Here is a 20,736-nt window from a genome sequence, read left to right as displayed (position 1 = left end):
AGTGAGACTGGATGCTGAAGTTATATTTAAATATTTATATAATACATTCCAAAACATAATAGGCTAGAACAAAAAAACAAAAACCTGAACAAAGTGCCCAAAAATGTAAGCAATAAATTGCACAAATTGCTGGATGTAGCAAAACGCAATGAATTAAAATGAATTAAAACTGCAAATATGTAAATTGAGCTATAATCACTTTTATGTTACACATAAACTACTGACAATTATCTAATGGTTCAGACTTTACAGATCCTTCATATGAAGTCATGTCATACACGGGATGTTTACATAGCTAAAAAAAACTAATAAAGACCCCCCCATTGCATTTATTCAAGCTCAAAAAGGAAGAACATGGACATGAGAAAGAAGAGGCCTCACCAGTCGCTGTTTATCCGGGAGAGTGAAGTGGAGAGGGTGAGCAGCTTTAGGTACCTGGGCGTTCACATCAGTGAGGACCTCACCTGGACACTGAACACCACACAGCTGGTCAAGAAGGCTCAGCAGCTGCTGCACTTCCTGAGGAGACTGAGGAAATTTGGGATGTTTGCCAAGATCCTTAGCAGCTTCTACAGCTGCACTGTGGAGAGCACACTGACCAGCTGCATCACTGCATGGTACAGCAGCACTACTGCTATGCGCAAACGCCTGCAGAGAGTTACAATAACTGCGGAGAAAATCACCAGGACCCCGCTCTGCAGAGCATCTACCATCGCAGAGTCCAAGGAGAGTTGCCTCCATCCTTAGAGACCCCACACACCCCCAACATGGACTGTTCACACTCCTGCCCTCGGGACGAAGGTTTAGAAGTGTGAAATCCAGAACATCTAGACTCAACAACTCCTTCTTCCCCACTGCTATCAGACTCCTGAACAGCTGACCTACCTCAACTGCAATTTGCACATCAGGACAATTTGCGCACTAAGTTCTTTTGCACATTAAGCTCCTTTGTACATCCTTTTACATTGATAACTGCACATCTCACTTTTCTTCGTTTACATATTTTGTACTTATTTATTTATCTTTCTCTATTTTTTATACTTAATTTTACCTTATTTATCTTTTTCCTTCAACCCTACCTAACTTGGCATTTGCGTATGGACAGCAAAGGAAGAATTTAATTGCACAGAGAAATGCTATTTCTTCTGTACACATGACAATAAACACTTTGAATCTTGAAACCATTCACACGCTGATCTCCAATGCCACCGCTAGGGGTCGCTAACGCGGGAAAGGTTTTAAAAAATAAAAGAAGAAGAAGTCAAACCACATTGCGCAGGCGTACACCACGTACACCGATGCATCCATAGCATCGAGCTCTCTTGGCTGGATTGCTAACGGTCTGTCAGGTATCACACATTGGGCTTGAAGGGGGAAGAGCAGCGGTGGAGAAGAAGGGCGACCCAAGCGCCGCTACGAAATGGCCGGGCAACAGTTCCAGTACGATGACAGCGGCAATACCTTTTTCTATTTCCTAACGTCCTTCGTCGGACTTATTGTGATCCCGGCCACATATTACCTCTGGCCCCGGGATCAAAATGCTGGTAAGGCCTGACTGTGTGGCTCAGTGCTAACTGAGCTAACTTAACTGTCTAACTTAACAGGAAGTTTTCTGGCGGTATTTTGGCTCGTATACGGCTACCAGCTGGCCACGATTTAGCCTCCATTTGGGTCTACCTCCAGGAGCTTTGCAGTGAAACCCAGCGACACAGGCGCCTGGAAACATGAGCTAACAGCACAGCTAAAACAGCAAAAGCCAGCGTCACTCTGGCACGCGCTTAAGCTTTCCTTTGCGCTTTTATTGACCTCCTCTTGATAGCTCCCTATCTTAGCGAGACTCTATGCTAGTTAACAGAATGCAGCCAGCATAAGCTGTTATATAAGTTATGGTAGCAAACTTTATGCAGCTGCTCTACTGGGAGTAGCTGACTGGGAGAATCTGACTGGCAGGTAAACCGGTTATCGTAGTGACCTCAGATAATTTATGGAAGTTAATAAACACAGAGCCACTAAACTCATAAAATAATTATTTGTCCATCTTCTGCAATAGGATTGAAGATTGACTAATACAAAATTCGAGCTGATTGAAGTAAACAACATTAATAAACCCTCCCCCTGGCACAGTAGTGGCTCTGTGCAGCCAGGCAATCTCACTGAATTGTTGCATTGTTGTTATGCATACTGATTGTGGCTGTTTTCATACTGCTAATGTGCTTCCTCTTGTCTCAGAACAACTGCGCCTAAAGAGCCTACGGAGGGTGCACGGCAGGTGTCTGTGGTATCGGCTCAGGCTGATGAAGTCGCAGCAGAGCATCGTGCCAACACTAAAGTGAGTCTGCTGAATTGAACTTTGGGTTTGTACTTATAGTAGCTCGTCCCACACATGGTTTTCTTGTTGTTTGGTGGATTTCCTCAGCTTCCCTTTCTAAAGAATTTTTCTGGAGGTAACATCTATAAAAGCGAACGTCTTATTTATAACTGGTTTGAGACCTCAGTTATGAATGGGACTCTATCGTGCCTTACACCGAAGCCATAAGAAGTTTTAGTTTGAAGTCCTTCATAACACTATCTTTGTATTCTTTACAGGGAAGATTCACGGATGTAGTGAAGGTGGAATTCAGAGGGTTGGTGTGGAAGCTAGGGCTAGGGTGACATGGAGGCATATGATTTGCTTTGGTGACCGCTAAAGGGACCAGCTGAAAGAGGATCACGACTTGCATATAAATATGTTGACTTATATTTGGACAACACTTCCTGGACAGTACAATAACAAGCTTGCATGCTTGGTTGTTTGCCTGCTTGTTGAATGTCACGTCGCTGCTGTTGTTTAGGATTGACTGGCCCAAGCTGTTAACACTGTGATCACTCAGACATCGTCTCGACACTGTACCTGTTTCTGACAGCATATAGATTCACTCTGAGGGTTTTTCCAGCTGGACAAAGAACGTGTTGCGGTATATGTTATGGTCAGACTGAATATTCTCTTTTTGTGTGCGTATAAGAACTTGCTTTTGGCATGAGTGCAGTTTATGTTGTTTGCGTGTGACTTGTGCGTGTGACTTGTGCTGTGGCTGTAAACATTTAGCTGCACTGCTTAACATTTATCTTAACATCACCCTGTCTTCTAAGAGCTGTTTATTCGCTCTGCGTGGTTTAACAGCTTCTTACTCCCACTTACTCCTCTCTCGTGCCTTCACTAGACCCACATCCTGTATTTACGCCCAGTATTTAACAACTGGAATTTATAAAGCCTTTCCTTGCTTGGCTGCTCATCGTACAGAAGACGGTGGAAGCACACAGCTTGTTTACCGGGGTGGAAAAAAATCAAAGCGATCATCTCAGCCTCACTCTCAAAATCTCAGTATCTGTTTCCCTCTCACAAGTGTATCATCGGGATCGTGTTTATTATAAGAATCCATCATGTATTTCTCCGGTCGAGCAACTCAGACAACTCTGGCTAGTGAGCTGTCGTCATGGCAACAGATGCTGCAGAGCAGGCCACAGGTTTTTTGCCATTGTCATGGTAACAAGTTCAACTTCAACGCATAAATATTAAACAAACAACAATGTCAGAACGTGGCATGTCCTCGTGTTTGGATGTGTTGGGTTGAAATTTGCTTTTAGTGTTTCAAATTATGATAGAATGTTTGTAGCTTTAAATGGTAAAGATCATTTCAGTTGCAGGGTTATATTAATGTGGATGTAGTCATCGGAAGTGTTTCTGAAAATGACAGATGTCTCATGTGGGCTCTATAGCCCAGATGTTTATTCATGTTTCCTGTTTGTGTGCTGACATTTTCAGGAAAGCAGCCTTGTTATTTGGGTGGCTCGTGTTTCTGCTGCTGGCCTACAAGGTGTCTAAGCTGGACAGAGAGTACCAGGAGTATAATCCATATGAAGTCCTCAGCTTGGACCCGGTAAACACACACAAAACAAATGGTTTATTGCAAAGCCACTGGAGTCCTTAATGTTACATTTTTATTTTTTGTATGACTTCCACATCTTACTCAAGCTCAAAACGTGTCTTTCTGGATTTCTGGGATTTCTCAGTCTTCTTTAAATTAGGGCTGATTGTCTTTGTTACCTACATTACATGTGGTGTGGTGTATTTGTGTTTCAGGGTGCATCGCTGTCAGAAATCAAGAAGCAGTACCGTGTACTGTCACTCAAGTATCACCCCGACAAAGGTGGCGATGAGGCCACATTCATGAGAATTGCTAAGGCTTATGCTGCGTAAGTAACATTGTGGTTTTGACTTTGTTCATGCTAGCCAGATTACATCTTCTAGCCCAGAGTTCTGGGTTGATCAAATAATCTGTTTTTCTTTTGTTTTTTTCCTTGCAGTCTAACCAATGAACAGTCAAGGCAGAACTGGGAAATGTATGGAAACCCTGACGGCCCAGGAGGTAAGTGAGCTTCTCTCATGCACACCAGTTTAATGCATTGGTGCACCTTCTCCACTGATGCTGGTGAAACCGTTTCCTGTTAACTTGTAGTAAATCATTTGAAACAGCACAGTCCAGTAAGAGCAGGGATGATACGAAAAAGAGTTTGCTCCACTTTCACACACACTCTTTGTCTGTGCGGCTCCACTAATGGAATGATAGCACACTTTTGGATTTTGCGGCTTCTGTAAATGTAAAAGTTTAAACGCAGTCAGTTAAATAAGTATATTTCAAGCACTGTAATAGTTTTAGATGTGTTACTTAGTTTTATTTACATTCATGAACAAATTTATCACAATTTGTTTGAGGCTGGTATCATTTGATGTGGGAGCTCTACCTGCTGTCTCTGTTGCTATATATCTTCTCATTAATATACAGAATCTTCAAGCAAAGGAAATAAGTTTTGGTACTGAAGGTTTTCTAGTTTTAGTTTTTCGAGGAGGCTTGGCTGCATGCAGACAAACAGAGAGGAGAGCAAAAAAGAGACTTTGTGCTATCTTTAAACAGTCACATCATCTGAAAACAACTTGACTTTTTATTAGCTTTTTAAAACTGTATCCGGTTTTGTACACAATTATGATGCATGGAACAGGAAGTCTTGATCCATTATCTAGACCATAGGTGTCAAACTCTGGCCCACAGGCCAAATTTGGCCTGCAGCCTAATTACATTTGGCCCGCGAAGCCATACTGAATTACTATTAGAGCTGGCCTACTGGTATTATACAACTAATATATATATTGTTTAGTATTAAGCTTTGCTTGTTCCATATTCAGTTTTTCAGCAAAACTTGTTTGAGTCCATAAGAAAAGATTCATTCTTATATCTAGAGGAAGTTTTTTTTTCAATAAATATTAATGTTAGCCTGCGACTGCGTTTTGAATTTTGGCCCACTGTGTATTTGAGTTTGACACCCCTGATCTAGACATTCCGGCCACACCTGAAGCCCCAGAAAATGAAACCGTTGCCTCGAGTGTCTGAGTCATCAGACTAGCTGATTACTTCGATACTGCCTTCAGTGAAGATCAATTTTCAACATGGTAGAACAAGATTGTGATTAGATTACAGGTTGTCCCAACAGATTCCCTGCCAACTTTGCATTCAGTTACTGAGCATCCAAATCATTTCCACACTGCAGAGTCATCTTCACCTGCCATTCTGTCTTCTGTTTGCTATTCAAGTTGCACATCAGAGATCAGTAGTGCGCCCAGTGAGCATCACTCTCATTGTGTCACTACCAGCCATGGTAGACGTGGTGTAGAAAAGTTTAAATGAGCTGATTATACTGTTTCATATGCCAAATTTAGATCATCAACGACACAGTATCTTTAGATTGCTCACCCTTACAAGTAATGTGCGACACAGAGGAGTGCTTTTGCAGAAAGATTGCTTTCGGTATGTATAAAGGGAATTTTCCTGTTTAATTCCATTGCCTCTTGTGTCTCCCTTTTCTAGCAACCAGCTTTGGCATCGCCCTGCCTGCCTGGATTGTTGACCAGAAGAACTCAATGCTGGTATTTGTCCATTATTTCATTGTAGAGTTAACTGATAAATCTCATATGTGATTTTTATTTTTTCTTAATAGCAGAGAGCCCCTATACTCCAAAGAACCATACTTTATTAAAAAACAAAACACTATGTGGGCTATTGTAGATCAAGTTGAAAGACTTGGTTGGATCGAACTGCTTTATTTTCATTTTATAGGTGCTGTTGGTGTACGGACTTGCCTTTATGGTTATCCTTCCTGTTGTTGTGGTAAGTGTTCATCATGATTTCATATAGAAATAGAAGCCTTGTATTGTTATAATCTGTGTTTCTCATACTAGTTGTTCTTTTTCTTTGTACTTTAGGGGACATGGTGGTACCGCTCAATCCGATACAGTGGAGACCAGATCCTCATTAACACCACCCAGCTCTTTATGCATTTCATGTGCAAGACACCAAATATGAACATGAAACGTGAGTTTCTGGTTCACATACTGGAAGATTCTGTAGCATTGCACATGCTTTACTTTATTCAGCAAAGGTTATGTTGATATAAATTTGGTCTTCTTCCTTATTGCATTAACAAATTATAATTTTGGCTGACTCTGGCCTCCAGGGTTAATCATGGTGTTGACGGCAGCACTCGAATTCGATCCTCGCAACAATAAAGAAGCAACCATAAGACCCACAGACAACGTTGAAGTGCCGCAGGTAAAAACAGAAGTTTGCTTCTGTGAAAGAAGCTTCATAAGAGAAGAAACTTGGTTTGAGGGGGGTGTTATGTCCAGATGTTGTTTTTGAGATGGACGTTTTGGAGATGAGGAAGGAAAAGAGCGTTCTCATTGCGATTTTATTTCCTGTGTGATTGAAGTTCATTACCAGTAACCCAGAATTTAGCACGCAACGTGGAAGATGATATTTTTGTACAATACAGTATGTTATAATGACTGCCTCCCAACTCTCTCATAGTTGATCCGTGAATTAGGAAATATCAATGTGAAGAAGAAGGAGCCTCCGTTCTACTATCCCTACAGTCTGAAGGCCAGGGTGTTGGTGTTAGCTCACTTGGCCCGCATGGACGTGTCTGAGGAATTAGAGGAAGGTAGGACACATGCTGAATGATACTCACTGGAATTGTACATTTTTACTAATTATGCTTGTTTAATTATTTTATTAAAAAAAGAAATCTTCAAGTAGATCTGGCCTAGTTGTTCAAAAGATTAATGAAGCCTCATTTATCAGGAGCTGATAAATGAGGCTTCATCACCCCCCCCCCCCCCCCCCCCAAGACCCAAATGTTGTCATTATATTGCTTTCATGATGTAAGAATGCAGTAGTATCATTGTGCAGCGACTGTTGTTGTGATTTGACGCTATATAAATAAAATTGAATTGAATGCAGTTCATAATGAATAGATAACAGGTGTCAATAGTGGTGGTTCTCAACTTTGTCTGTGAAGCAAGCCTTTCTTCTTCAGGCTGGGTGTTTTGTGGGTCATGTGACTCTTGATCCCTCCAGTTATGATAAAGTGGTGATTGGAAATCTGTAGAGAACGTCAAAATTTAACATTAAAATTAAACACTGTTGCAAAAATCGAATTAATGGTCCAGAAAATTGTTAATCAGGTGATTTAGTGCACAGGAGCAAAATTTTAATCCAAGTTGACTATTTTATCTACGAGTGCACTCTCGTTGCTGTTGTTTCTTTCTAAAGTGATTTTAAACATTATGTCGAAAAACACTTTAGATTTTTGGCAGCTCAAAGTGAAATTTGTCAAAATGGATTTTGATTGAAGGGGTATTCTTGGTGTGCGTTCTGCACTCTAGTAGCTTCAATTCCAGCGTGTAAAACAGACTTGGAAGCAGATTAGAATCTTAGAATAGAATATAACACAAATAATAATAATATATCCTTTTCTACATCAGATAAACAATGCAGCGCTTCATTCAGTGCTTTTGATAAATTTCACTGGCTCTTTAAATAAAATGTTGTATGTTTCTGTTCCAGATCAGAGGTTTGTGGTGAAAAAGACTCCAGCGCTTCTCCAGGAGATGATCAATGTGGGCTGTCAGCTTATTTTTATGGCCAACAGCAGAGGTTTGCATATATACTACACATTATTACAGCTCTTTGACTACTGTTATACATTTTTTTAGTTCTATTGGTGCTACCAACATCATAAAATCTTCGTATACTTTTCCATGAATGATAATGTCTCTCCTCAGGTTTCAGTGCTCCTCGCTTGGTGACCATAGAGAACTGTATGAAATTGACCCAGATGATAGTGCAGGGCCTGAAGGAGTCAAAGTCACCGCTGCTGCAGCTGCCTCACTTTGAAGAGGAGCACCTCCGATACTGCATTTCTAAAAAGGTATCTAATGAGAGTTTGCATGTGCCCGCATACTGTGTGTAATATAATGGGAGATAAAGATGTTTTATGGTCGACAGGTCACTATTCTCTCACTGCCATCCTCTTCCTCCTCCCTACTTTAGTATAAGGTGCGAACCCTCCAGGACTTGGTGAGTCTGAAGGACTCCGACAGACGAAACATGCTGCGTTTCCTTGGAGAGGAGAAGTACGACGAGGTCATGGCTGTGCTGGGCAGCTTCCCTCACATCACCATGGATATCAAACTGCAGGGTCAGTCCTTAAACACACTTTGTTTGTTCATAGCAGACCTTTGATAGTCTGATCTGCTGTTTTTTAACAGACTGTTCTCTCACCATTAGTGCTGTAGATCATTAACCTCCTAAGACCCGAGCTCTTTCATGGCATGCATTTTTAATTTCTCTTTGCTATTTGGGCTGATTGGGATCTGATGAATGTAAAAACAAAGAATTACATGATTTTTTTTTTTTTTTTTTTTTTTTTTTGTACCTTATTTTCATTTCTGAGAAAAATGAGATCCACATATGAGGATATTCGCTTTAAATTTTGATAGAACAGTGGCAGTATAATGTCCTCGTAAGTGGATATCAGGCCCTTGTAGAGTAACATTTAGTATTTTGGTCTAGACAACCCAAACTGCGATGTCCACATATGTGGACGCAAGGTCCTAGGAGGTTAATGTTGCTTTGGTGTGAGTTGCTCATTTTTTAAATTTATTTATTTTTTGGATATGTTGGATGTAAATATGGAACTGTGCACACAGTGTGAGGAAATGCCATTGACATCATGACATTGTTACTGAACAAATCTTGTTGTGAGGAGTTTCATGTAGGAACCTTTTCTTTCTACCAAACTACAACTGCCAACAGTATCACTGTGCAGAGTCAAGCATCTGTCTACCTGTGACAAGAGGCTCATGCTTGTGGCAGTGTGACAGGTTGTAGACGCTGTCATGTCTTGTGGGGGCGCCGTGGCTCAGGGGAATGGGAAGCTCATCTGTAACAGGAAGGGAGGGGGGAGTGTAACATAAACTCACTGACCACTTTAATAGAGACATCTTGTGAGCATTGGTTTGGACTCCTTCGTCCTTTAGAACTGACTTAACGCTTCATGTCATTGACTCAATGCTGGGCTGCACATTCATGATGCTCCTTTTCACAATCTCAAAGGTGTTCTTTTGGTTTTAGATCTGCTCAGTCAACACATTGTCATACTCAGTAAAGAAATGTGAGATTATTTAACCTTTGTGACATGGTGTGTTGTACTGCTGGAAGTAGACGTCAGGAGATGGGTACACTATGATCATACAGGGTGGACATGGTGAGCAACAATAGGAGGCTGTGGTGTCTAAACAATGTTCAGCTTGTACTAAAGGCCCCAAAGTGTGGCAAGAAAATATCCCCCTGCCCCATTACACCACCAGCAGCAGCATGCGTCCATACTTTTGTGTTATTTACAGCAAATCCCAACCCTAACATCTGCATTGCGCAGCAGAAGCAGAGGCGAATCAGGCCATGCAACATTTTTCCAATCTTCTATTAGCCCATTTTTCTGAGCCTGTGCAGACTGTGTAGCTCCAGTTGTCTGTTTTTGGCTGACAAGAGTGGCACCCTTAGTCTTTTTTTTGCTATCGCTCATCAGCTTCAAGGTTCAGCGTGTGTGGTGTGTCGAGAGAAGCTCTTCTGCATACCTTGCTTGTAACGGGTGCTATATTTGAGTTACTGTTGCCATCCTATCAGCTCAAAGCAGTCTGGTCATTGTCTTCTGACCTCGGGCATCAACAAGGCAATTTCTCCAGGAGAACTGCCACTCACTGGATATTTCCTGTTTTTCAAACCATTCTCTGTAAATCCTAGAGAGTGCGGTGTTGGGCATCTGATCTGAAATACTCAGACTTGCCTGTCTGGCACTAACAAAGTCACTTAAATCACCTTTATTCACTAATTCTGATGCTCAGTTTGACCATACATGCCCAAATCTACTGAGTTGCTGCAATGTAATCAGCTGATAGAATAATTGCATTCATGAGCAGTTAAACAGGTGTACCTAACAAAGTGGATATCGAATATTTGTATATTTTCTCATTTTGGTAAATGTTTCTAAAGCTGATGCTTACAAAAAAAGGAAGATGCATAATTACACTACAGGGTAGGGGAAAAATATGTTACTTTGATTTCGACTTCAGTTTCATGTTACTGTAGATGTGGAAGATGGATTAATGAAGAAAAATTATGGTTGTTTCTGTATGGCTGTAGGAAGAGGCATTGTAAGCTTTAATGCTGATCATTTAGAGTTTTATCTTGTGGCAAAAGTGTGTACATTATGTTTTTTTGTGTTCAACTTTTAGACATTAATGTTTTGTTTTTTTTTTTTTTTTGCAGTCCTTGATGATGAAGACAGTAGTAACATCACGGCTGGCTCAATCGTCACAGTAACCGTCACCTTAAACAGGAAACGGATGGCGGTAAGAAATGTTTCCGTGTGACTCAACACCTACGTAATACTTGACGTAACAATAAGTTACTAGAAAGCAGGTTCTGCTGCCCTGCACATGCACTACTGTGGATCACCATTAGAGTGCACTGTTGACTGAAAACATGGCTGGATAGCATCAGTTAACTCTGCTTATTGATGTGTGTGTAGGACATGTTTGAACAAGAGCAAGAGCCAGTGCCGTGTCAAGGAGATGAGACTGCCACTACAGAGGAAGCGGTAAGATTACACATGCAGAAACCATTTCGGCTCAGATTAGTTTATGTTCAGTTTGCTTGGGCAACTTAAAGCTGTAAAAGTTTAATGGTTCAAAGAATCATGTTCACGTTTTCTTTTTTTGTGTCTGATCTGAAGCAAGGAGACACAAGTAAAGCCAAAACCAAAGTGTGGCAGAACAAGAATAAAGGGGCTAAAAAGACAGCCAAGTCCAAGAAGAAAAAGTTAACCAAGAAGAAAGCCACTCCTGCTCCTGCCAAAAACAAGCAGGCCAATGGCACCGTGGCAGGAAATGTAAGCAGCCACTCACTCAGTCAGTTACACCTGAATTAAACTAGCACCAGCATCCACCTACTGTCAGATGATTATTTAAAACAACGATGCTTTCAGCATAACTTTTCATTATTGATACCGGTGTCGCAGGAAGTCGCAGCAACAACAACAACAACAGCAGCAACTGTGGCGACAAAGGAGGAAGATGATGACGGGTCAGACAAAGGCAGCGAGTCAGACGAGGGCGAAGCCAACAAGGATTCTCCGAGCGAAAGAGACGAAGACAGCGACAAACAGAGCGACACAGAAGTCGACGAGATGGCTGGCGACGACGAGGAGGTCAGAGAGCGTTAATCGGATGCACATGTCATTCGTAGGATTTAGCAGCAGGAGCTTTATCACTTAAAAGCCTATAGTGTTAAGGTCCAGCTGATAAATGGAAGGGAAACACCCTATCCAATCTAACCGTCACTCTTTTCGCCCCTGCCTGTCAGGAGTGGGAAGCGTTGCAACAAAGCATCCAGCGGCGAGAGCGGGCCCTGCTAGAAACCAAGTCAAAGGTGACACACCCGGTCTACAGTCTCTACTTTCCAGAGGAGAAGCAGGAGTGGTGGTGGCTCTACATTGCTGACCGCCGAGAGCATACGCTCGTCTCCATGCCCAGTCACGTGTGCACGCTAAAAGACACAGAAGAGGTGAGATTGCCGCACTAGAATTTTAACAGACATACAGGAAGTGAGCGTGTGCCTGTGCCAGATGACTCTTTGGAGAATTTGTGATTTTTTTTTCATAGAAATAATTTGACACGGTGACATCATGATCGATAATTTACACGTAATTAATCAGCACAATTGTTATTTTAAATTGTATGATTTTATATTGTTATTGTTTTTAATTAAAAAAGTAGAAATGTACACGATCATCAGATCCAGCACTGTACAGTCAGTTCATTGTGTTTGTATCAAAATACTTTGTGAATATCGTTTGGATTACACAGTAATGCATGTGAGGTAAAAAGGTCTTAATAAGTTAGTGTGTGCTTATGTTTCTTGTAACCCCTTGCACATGCTGTTGCTAAGCAACCCTTTGCACTTGTGTCACTTGTCATTATTTCCTCAGAGTAGTGTATGTCTGTGTTTGTTTTGCACAATTTGCACCACTGATCCTGGTGCTCAGCATAACCAGCACAGACTGACGTGAAGGTAAAAGCTTAACAAGGCCGTTTTTAAGCGTGCATGACTGGCCACCCCCGCTCTCAAGGATGGTAATAAGAGGCGTTGCAGGTCACTGCCAAGAAATCCATTAGCCTGTCACTTCAGCAGTTCCTTCTGTCGTTTCTCGCTGCGTGACTGTTAATACGCCGTGCTTTCATCTCTGGCCAGGACAGTTAATAGTGGCTATGATCACAGCTCATTCTCTGTTCGCACGCTGAATAATAATTAGGTTCATTGTGCTCGTAATGAGCTGTTTTCCATATGTAATTGCGCAACATAGTAATCATAGCCTGAGGCAATGTTGGTCTAATATTTACAGTTGGACCCCATCATCGTGCGGCAGTTCATTTGTAATTACCTACCACGCTGTGGCCCTCTGCTGCTAGATGATTGTACATCATTGGTGACAGCAGATTGCAGAAGTTTATAATATTCACTGCGTTTGTCCTTTGCCTCCTTTTGGCGCTTGCGTTAGTGGTTTCTATGGGGATGGAAACAGGTCGGCTTTGTTTACATGGAGACTATTGTATTTTTGCATCAATCGCAGGATTTTGGCCACAATCCAGCATTGCAGCTATAATTAATGCATAAAACAATAGTGCTCTGAGTCATACAGTTATACACTGCACATTGAGTGCTTCTGTGATTAGATTTGGTTAAAGGGAGTCTTTTAAGAAACATGAAATTAACATATTTATGTGTGTGTGTGTGTCTCCATGGGTTATTTTCCAGGTGGAGCTCAAGTTTTCAGCCCCCTCCAAAACGGGCAACTACCAATATTCTGTTATCCTTCGTTCTGATTCCTACCTAGGACTGGACCAGATCAAACCACTCAAGGTGTGTATGTGCGTGCCTTTTATTAGTGTGTGTGTGTGTGTGTGTGTGTGTGTGTGTGTGTGTGTGTGTGTAAATAGGGGGGCCTTCCGTCAGCCAATCAGTTCAAATTGTCCTGGATATGATGGGTTTTTGCTACCAAAGTGGCTGGAATAATAAACCCACCAGCTGTAGCCAAATGTAGCTGAGGCTCACTGAACAATGGTATTGATTGCTGCCAAGATGTTAGGAATGAAGGTATTGACTGCTAGCCAGAAGCAATATGATTTGTATTGTTGTAGCCAGTGCACTTTAAGTGCACTTAAGGTTTGGTTTTCTTCTACTGGTCAAGAATTTATTTATTTCATAGCTACTCACCTTCATCTTAAAATGCGGGATCTTCAAATCAATGTTATTCAAATTAGACTTGAACCTAGTATGTGATTGGTTTCATTCTGAAAGCATGTGGTGCTTGCAGTGGAAAAAATGTCAATGCCAATGTCGTACAGACATACTATAAAATGACTTGTTTAGTACCTAATTTTTATCCAGTATTTGGATGTGTATTTAGATGTTCTACACAAAAAATGTGTAGAACATCTTTGAATGGGGATTCTTGTTGGCACTACATCTTTTATATATATTTTTCAATGACCTTGTGTTGAAAGTTTGTCAGCCATTGTCAGTGGCCGATAGCGCTTCTGCAGGCAGAGAGGAGGTTATCCATAATAACCATAAAGCACAACATGTGGGCCAAGCACTAAATGCATAAATTAAATGATGCACTGGTGAGAAAGAGTTAAAACACTTGCAGGCTCTTTACTAGAGCCTAACACAAAGAGAATTTTTAAGACTAACATATTAAAAAAAAACAGATATATTGGAGAATATATACTCTATATTGCCCAAAGTATTCTCTCAGCCAACCAATTATTGAATTCAGGTGTTCCAATCACTTCCGTGGCCACAGTTGTATACAATCAAGGACCTAAGCATGCGGACTCCTACAAACATTTGTTTAAAAACAACAAAAAAAGGGGGTGGTCGCTCTCAGGAGCTCACAGTGTTTTGATTCCAGTCAGCTGTTAGTGGTTTTATAACAAAGTGGAAACGACTGGGAAAGACAGCCACTTAAAATCAGAGCGAGGTCAGATAATTAGTTGGCTTGGGGTTAATTTACTTAACAGCAGATATAATACTGACTCTGATAGATCAGCAAATATTGGCTGATATACTTCATACATTACACCAATATTTTTAGCTGCTTCCTTGCCACAAGGGGTCGCCACAGCAGGTAACTGGAATTAAACCAGCAACCTTTTGCTTAATTGACATTTTAAATGCCGTAAACCAGGAACCGCTGCTGTACATTTCCTAGATTCCCATGTGAACATTTCATGTAGGTGCACAGGTCATTTTTCCCAGTATTGTGTTACAATATTTCCTTATCGGTTTTCCACGAGCATCTTAAGTCATATTGAGGCACATGCTAGCATTTGTAATAATCTACAAATCACCTTAAATAATATGCACAGACTCGAAAGTGTTAATTGCAATGATGATAACACAAGTGCTTTGTGTTTGTGCAGTTGGAGGTCCACGAGGCCAAGGCCATTCTGGACAACCACCCGCAGTGGGACATCCCCGACACAGAGGAGGAGGACGAGGAGCAAGAGGACAGCGACGGCATCGAGGAGAGTGAAGATGACGATGAGGACAACGACTGAGCGCGTGCGTACGCGCTCAGCCCTCCCCTCCCTCCTCCCTTTACCCTCTCATGGACTTGGCCACACATTCACTGCTGACCCCGCTCAAGCCAGAAAGCAGTCAGTGAGGAGCAGCGAAGCCACAAACACTCACAGAGTCACCGGGGACAGTTTCTACACACAGAGCCCTCCTCCATTTAACCTTTGCAAAGTCATGGACTGTGACCTGAACCCCGACACCCCGAAATTCTCTTTTCTACAGAGACTTGTTTATTCACTTTCCGCTGCTGGCGGAAGAGAATTCTGTGAATACTAACAGGCCTGGTGTGTGTGTGTGTGTGTGAGCGGGTGTGTGTGAGCGGGTGTGTGTGAGCGGGTGTGTGTGAGCGGGTGTGTGTGAGCGGGTGTGTGTGAGCGGGTGTGTGTGAGCGGGTGTGTGTGAGTGCGTCAATGGTATGTAACCTTGTGTCTTTGTACAGGTATGGCAAATGGACACACTGTGGACTGGAGGACCTATTGTTAGAATTCTAATTATTATTATTATTATTATATTGGCTCTTTTCTTCTTTTCTTGACAGGGAGTGGGGATGTATAACCGCCAATTCCATCTGCAAAATTAAAAATGCTGATCTCCGTATGGAAATCATTCTCAACACACTTTGCTCCTGTTTTTAATAATGCTCAGCACCAATGTTTTCCACAGCAGTGATGCTTTCTATTGTACATTTATACTGCAGAAGCGCGAAGTTCAGTCCTGCTTTTGGACATCGCAACCAAGTCAGCCATTTGGGATATTTACTTACATCCACTGTCAAATCAGCCATTCGTTTGTCTGTACACGTATTTTTGACAGAGATATCCACAGATGGATGCTGATCTACAGCCAGTTCTGTAAGTGATGCCCCTTCTCCCCGCGTGATTCACTTTAAAATGTTTTTTATTTTTCTGAGAAGAGAAGACGGTTGATTGAAAGCAGGAGGAGCTCGAGTTGAAATGTGATCTCAAATGTAACTGGAGGGGAAGCTGAAAAAACTTGCAGTGTTAGGGTTTGCTTGAATGAGTCATCTTTTAGTTTAGCACTAAAAGATGTGTCTTCAGTCTTTTTTGGGGATAAGATACTGATGTCAAAATATATATAAATGTATTAGAGGGAGAGCGTTACATAGTTACTTCCCTTATCTCAATCCTTTTTCACATTCCAGTGTGTACTCCTTGTCTGAAAAAGGCCTTACGAATACTACTAAAATACTGCAACATACACGTCCTTGGGTGCTATGCACCATTGGTTCCTGAGAGAGAAGTAATTTTTTTTTTCTTGTGTAAGAATCTTTAGTGTTGGTTTTCTTTTTCTTTTGATAACCTGTAGCTCATAAGTATTGGGATACATATCACAGATTTTTTTCATCACAATACCTCCCATAAGTACAGTTATTTTGCAGTTGTATGTGCATTGTGAGTGTAAAAGTGAGTATGATATCCCTGTTAGAGAGACACACACAGCACTCATCTGGGGAAAAAACTGTTAAACTTGCTTTTTGTTTTTTTCTTAAGCAGAACAGGCTTAGGTTTGCAGTTACTGCCATGTCAGATTGAGTGGTTTGGGTTTTTTTTTTACCAAACCTGGGAGTTTTCCATTTTTCTGAGGCACACAGAGCAGCTCAGGCTCCCACTTTCATTGACAATTTTTCCGTTAATCATGTAATACATAAATGTGTGTCTGGTTTTGTTGTAATCTAACCTTGATTTTTACATGTGTTAGACTTTGGGAAGGAAAAAAAAAGAACAGAGATACTTTGAGTAGTTCTGTGGGCTCTTGCTGTATCCTGGCAACTTGGCAGTTTCAGTAATGTGTAATCTATCGCCACAAATATCCATACAGTTGTGTGGTTTTTTGTTTATTTTATTTTTTTACAGTGCTTACTAGTGTATCATGTCAGTGTGGGAGAGATGAAAGTTTAAGCATGCTCTCCTCGCAACGCATTCACACAATCTCACATGTGCAAACTATACCCATCTGTAGTTGTGTTCAGAGCAGGTGTACGCTAACAAGTAATATTGTAATCTGAGTATTTATCACTCTACACAATAGAATGTAGCATCAGTGATTTATGCCGTGGGGGGAGAATGCAGTGAGGTAAAATACGCCATCCCACCCATGACAGACCTTATCCAGGCAACTGGCCGGCAAGTTGCCTCAGTTTGGACAAATGACTACCCAATGATTATCTGCCACTTTTGTTTACAAAGGAACTGTCATTGTAAATGAAAAACTATATTATTTGTATTTAAAAATCATTTCAAATAAAACCTTTTAAATGAGCGGCTTTATTCTTTTATGCATTGAACAGGATTTAATTTTTTATATATTTATTTTTGTAGTATTTGGTCTTAAAAGAAACATCGCGTAACTTATTGCAGATTGACGGTGTTAGCTTTAGCTCAGGTTCCTAAATGAACCTGGTAGCTAGAAAGTAAACATGTGACCACTTTATATAACATCCTCATTTGCATAATGAAGTGAATATATAAAAAAAATTATGTGAGAATAAAAAGAAGGTGGGCTGATAGTTTTATATTTCTTAAGAAAATACAGAAATAAATATATTCATATTAAAACGAAAGTAAACCCAAATGAATTGCCAGTTAAACCTAAAAGGTCTATAATCGAATAAGGGCTTCATTTATTGTCAAACTGTGAATTTATTATGATAATCTTCGTACATTTGTCGGCAGTCTTGGTCCTCTATAAATACACTCCATTTTCAGTGAGTGCCACTTGTTTCTGGAAATGTAACTAGTTACTTTCATATCACTAAAGCACCGAATAGCTAAAATCCTGTGGCCTAAATAACACTTGATCACCAACTGCCACACATACTGGTTTCCTCCTCATAGGAACAGGTGGGAATTCCCTGTCAGTATAATTTGGAACTTTGGAGTGAGTTCACTATGATAGCATCGTGATTTGGATAATATCAATATGTAGCCACGTGTAACGGCACTGTGGGGGTAAATTATTCTTACATCAACATGAGCCTGATAGAAGCCTTATGAATATTTAAAGATACTCAGGCACGTAAAATGTTAATCAAATGACTCATTAGACCCATGTCGATTGTTTTTGTCTGGACTGGGCTCACACTCCCGCACTCCATGCCCACCGAGGGGTGTTTTTGTGTTGTCAAAGGAGGCTGAACCTCTTCAGTTTGAGTGCTACTACTTTATTTACCGTGCCATCTCCCGCTCTCCTTAACCCGGTGGAGATAAAACGCAATAGGCAACAGCTTTAAGGCTATATAAGGCCAGATAGGAAAATTATGCACACCACCAATTCAGTCTCACTTTCCCCCTCAGCTTCCGCCCTGCAGGATCTTTCAACTCCTGTCTCTGAAAAGCATCGGACGGCGCGTTAGGAAGGTGAAGTCTGTAGCTCTGCTTCCCGCCGGCAGCCCGCTGAGCTCGCTCGCCTCCCTGCCGCATCTGCAGGGGTGGAACCCGGACTCGTGCCCCCCCTCCTTCCCCGGTGTTTGTGCTGCATCTAATGCTCCGTGCACTACCTCTGCACTGTGTGCTCAGCCAGCCTGCTGTGGAGAAATTGATTCCCCGCTGATGAATCAACCGCTTCGACATAGGTAAATAAATCCTACCACAGACTCGACCCTCTCACATCCTGACGTTACTGGACTTAGAGCGCACAAACCCACGGGTGCTAATTTCATTAGTCTAACCTGCAAGGTCAAAATACACTCACACTGGGCCAACAGAGACCCGCTAATTATATTAAAGCATTGTTTATTACAGGATCATGCTCCTTTGATTGTCCTTGTATTGACAAGATAATGATAAACTATATATATATATATATATATATATATATATATATATATATATATATATATATATATATATATATATATAGCCTATGTGATATAGTAATGGCAAAGTAATTATTTTCCCATCATGCATCACAAAGGTTGACTGCAGTGGGGTGTGCCCCCACATGTGGGCCCCCATGTGCCTACCTTGCAGGCAAACAGCTTTTTTTTTTAGTGTAAGTGGTAACAGCATCTACTTTTCATTTGAATATGCTTTCAGTTATCTGTTAATCCCTTCATCAACTAAAGGAAAGAAGTAAGGATGACTGGAAGGAAAGCATCCAGTAATGAAGGCTTCACCTCTGCTCTCATGACTGCCTGAACATCTTGGAGTTTGTCTTTAGGGTTGAAGCCAGGTCAGCTTATCCGACTGAAAATAAAGGTTTAATACGTGGCTGCTTCACTTAGAGAAGCAAAGTCTACAGATTTTCTCGCGCTGTTCCCTTTTATAAACATGCTGACCCTGAGCTAAAAAAAACCAACCTGTACAGCGGTGGGTGGAGAAGCCAGGGAAGCCAGGGTCTGCGATCAATGACAGAACATGTCATTAAAGTCGTCATTGTAGCAAATCTCCACTGTGGACTGCTCGAGCTCAGTCTGATGATTTAATGCCTAATTGTTAAAGATCACTTAGTGTTTTAATAGAGTACAGAAGGACATTAAACTCTCAGCTTTTTTAAAAAAAAATAATGAAAAGATGGTCACCTGTGAAATTGTTGGGAAATGTAGACATTGTGGTTATTTAACACTAAATGCACTATTTTTTTCATAAAATTCCACATTGGCTACCAAAAAAGCTGGCAATGCTTGGCAGACCTGAAAATTATTTTAAAAAGTTATCTTTTGATTTGGTTTTTAAACTTTTACATTTTCTAAGACAGCAAACCATTATTTAATACACAAAAACAATAATCCAGTTCTGTTTCTTCTGTCTTATTTCCCAGTGAGATTCACTGGCAAATCAAATCAAATACAGATGCCTTCTGTGAAATTCCACGCTCTTAATTTACATATTCAATGTTCTTCTTTTGAATATCAAGGCTTTTTGTTTTTGGTATCACAGGGATTCTTTACAAAAAAATATAATCTCAGGCTGTTTGTGTTCTACGTTTTGTTGCTCCTTGTGTGAAAAAAGTAGTAATTATAATCTTTTGAACTTTTACCTATTAAGCAGTCTATTTATGGATGTCTTACTCTGTTAAAATGGATGGGGTGGATTTGCAGTGCAAAGGGATGGAGTGTGACACTCGTAAAGCACGAGCAGCACGTTTGATGATTATGTGCGTGAGCAAAGCCGCAGCCTTTAATCAAAAAAGACCTTTTTAAAAAAAAAAAAATCCGAGCCTTTCTGGTGCTTTTTCCATCACTACATATGTCTCGCTCGTGGCTTACCTGAATAAGAACAGCTGTGTGTGTGTGTGTGTGTGTGTGTGGTTCTGTCTGTGAGTGTATGATTTTAAAAACACAAAAAAATAAACCCAGCAGCTACACTCCTGGCAAAGCTCCAAAACACAATGTTTTGATAGAGTGACAAGGTGAAGCAGCCTGCTGCCCTTATGGGACCCAGATCCTGTAGACAGAAACAGAAGCATTCCCCTGTGTGTGTGTGCGTGTGTGTGTGTGCGCGCGCGTGTGTGTCAGTTGCATTGCATTTCATCAAATCTGAGGGTTTTTTTCCATTCAAGTTGTTTCATGGTGCATGATTTGTGTGTGTGTGTGTGTGTTTGTGTGTTTTTACAATAACTATTTGATGTTTCACTTTTTTTTTTTTTGTAAATGGGAATTTTTGAGGTTCAGGGCAGATTTTTTTCATCTGCAGCCTGATTG

The 20,736-nt window shown here is 41.0% G+C and overlaps 1 protein-coding gene across 2 annotated transcripts; it reads left to right on the top strand.

Moving 5' to 3' along the window:
- The first annotated feature begins 1,263 nt into the window (after positions 1–1,263).
- Positions 1,264–17,353, top strand: sec63 (SEC63 homolog, protein translocation regulator). Of its 2 annotated transcripts, none has more exons than XM_085133399.1 (20): positions 1,264–1,544; positions 2,230–2,329; positions 3,803–3,917; positions 4,121–4,233; positions 4,345–4,406; positions 5,901–5,959; positions 6,150–6,200; positions 6,296–6,404; positions 6,547–6,641; positions 6,900–7,032; positions 7,938–8,027; positions 8,156–8,301; positions 8,424–8,571; positions 10,701–10,783; positions 10,963–11,031; positions 11,167–11,333; positions 11,466–11,640; positions 11,796–11,996; positions 13,248–13,352; positions 14,918–17,353. In XM_085133399.1, the coding sequence occupies exons 1-20, from the start codon at positions 1,421–1,423 to the stop codon at positions 15,053–15,055; spliced, it is 2,283 nt and encodes a 760-aa protein (XP_084989525.1). In that variant the 5' UTR covers positions 1,264–1,420; the 3' UTR covers positions 15,056–17,353. The 2 variants fall into 2 exon arrangements, with proteins under 2 accessions (XP_084989525.1, XP_084989524.1); XM_085133398.1 differs by having other exon boundaries at positions 1,265–1,544; positions 11,167–11,322; positions 11,452–11,640.
- The last annotated feature ends 3,383 nt before the right edge of the window (positions 17,354–20,736 follow it).

This window comes from Neolamprologus multifasciatus, chromosome 15, assembly GCF_963576455.1.
Source record: "Neolamprologus multifasciatus chromosome 15, fNeoMul1.2, whole genome shotgun sequence".
Classification (NCBI taxonomy): domain Eukaryota; kingdom Metazoa; phylum Chordata; class Actinopteri; order Cichliformes; family Cichlidae; genus Neolamprologus; species Neolamprologus multifasciatus.
The sequence above is the reverse complement of the archived record's forward strand: the minus strand, read 5'-3'. Positions and strand labels throughout refer to the sequence as shown.

Bases quoted from the DNA above. Each gene is read 5' to 3' on its own strand.
- sec63 (XM_085133398.1), top strand. From the start codon at position 1,421: ATGGCCGGGCAACAGTTCCAGTACGATGACAGCGGCAATACCTTTTTC. The intron at 8,028-8,155 runs GTTTGCATATAT...GTCTCTCCTCAG, and splicing joins TTTTATGGCCAACAGCAGAG to GTTTCAGTGCTCCTCGCTTG. The intron at 11,323-11,451 runs GTAAGCAGCCAC...CCGGTGTCGCAG, and splicing joins ATGGCACCGTGGCAGGAAAT to GAAGTCGCAGCAACAACAAC.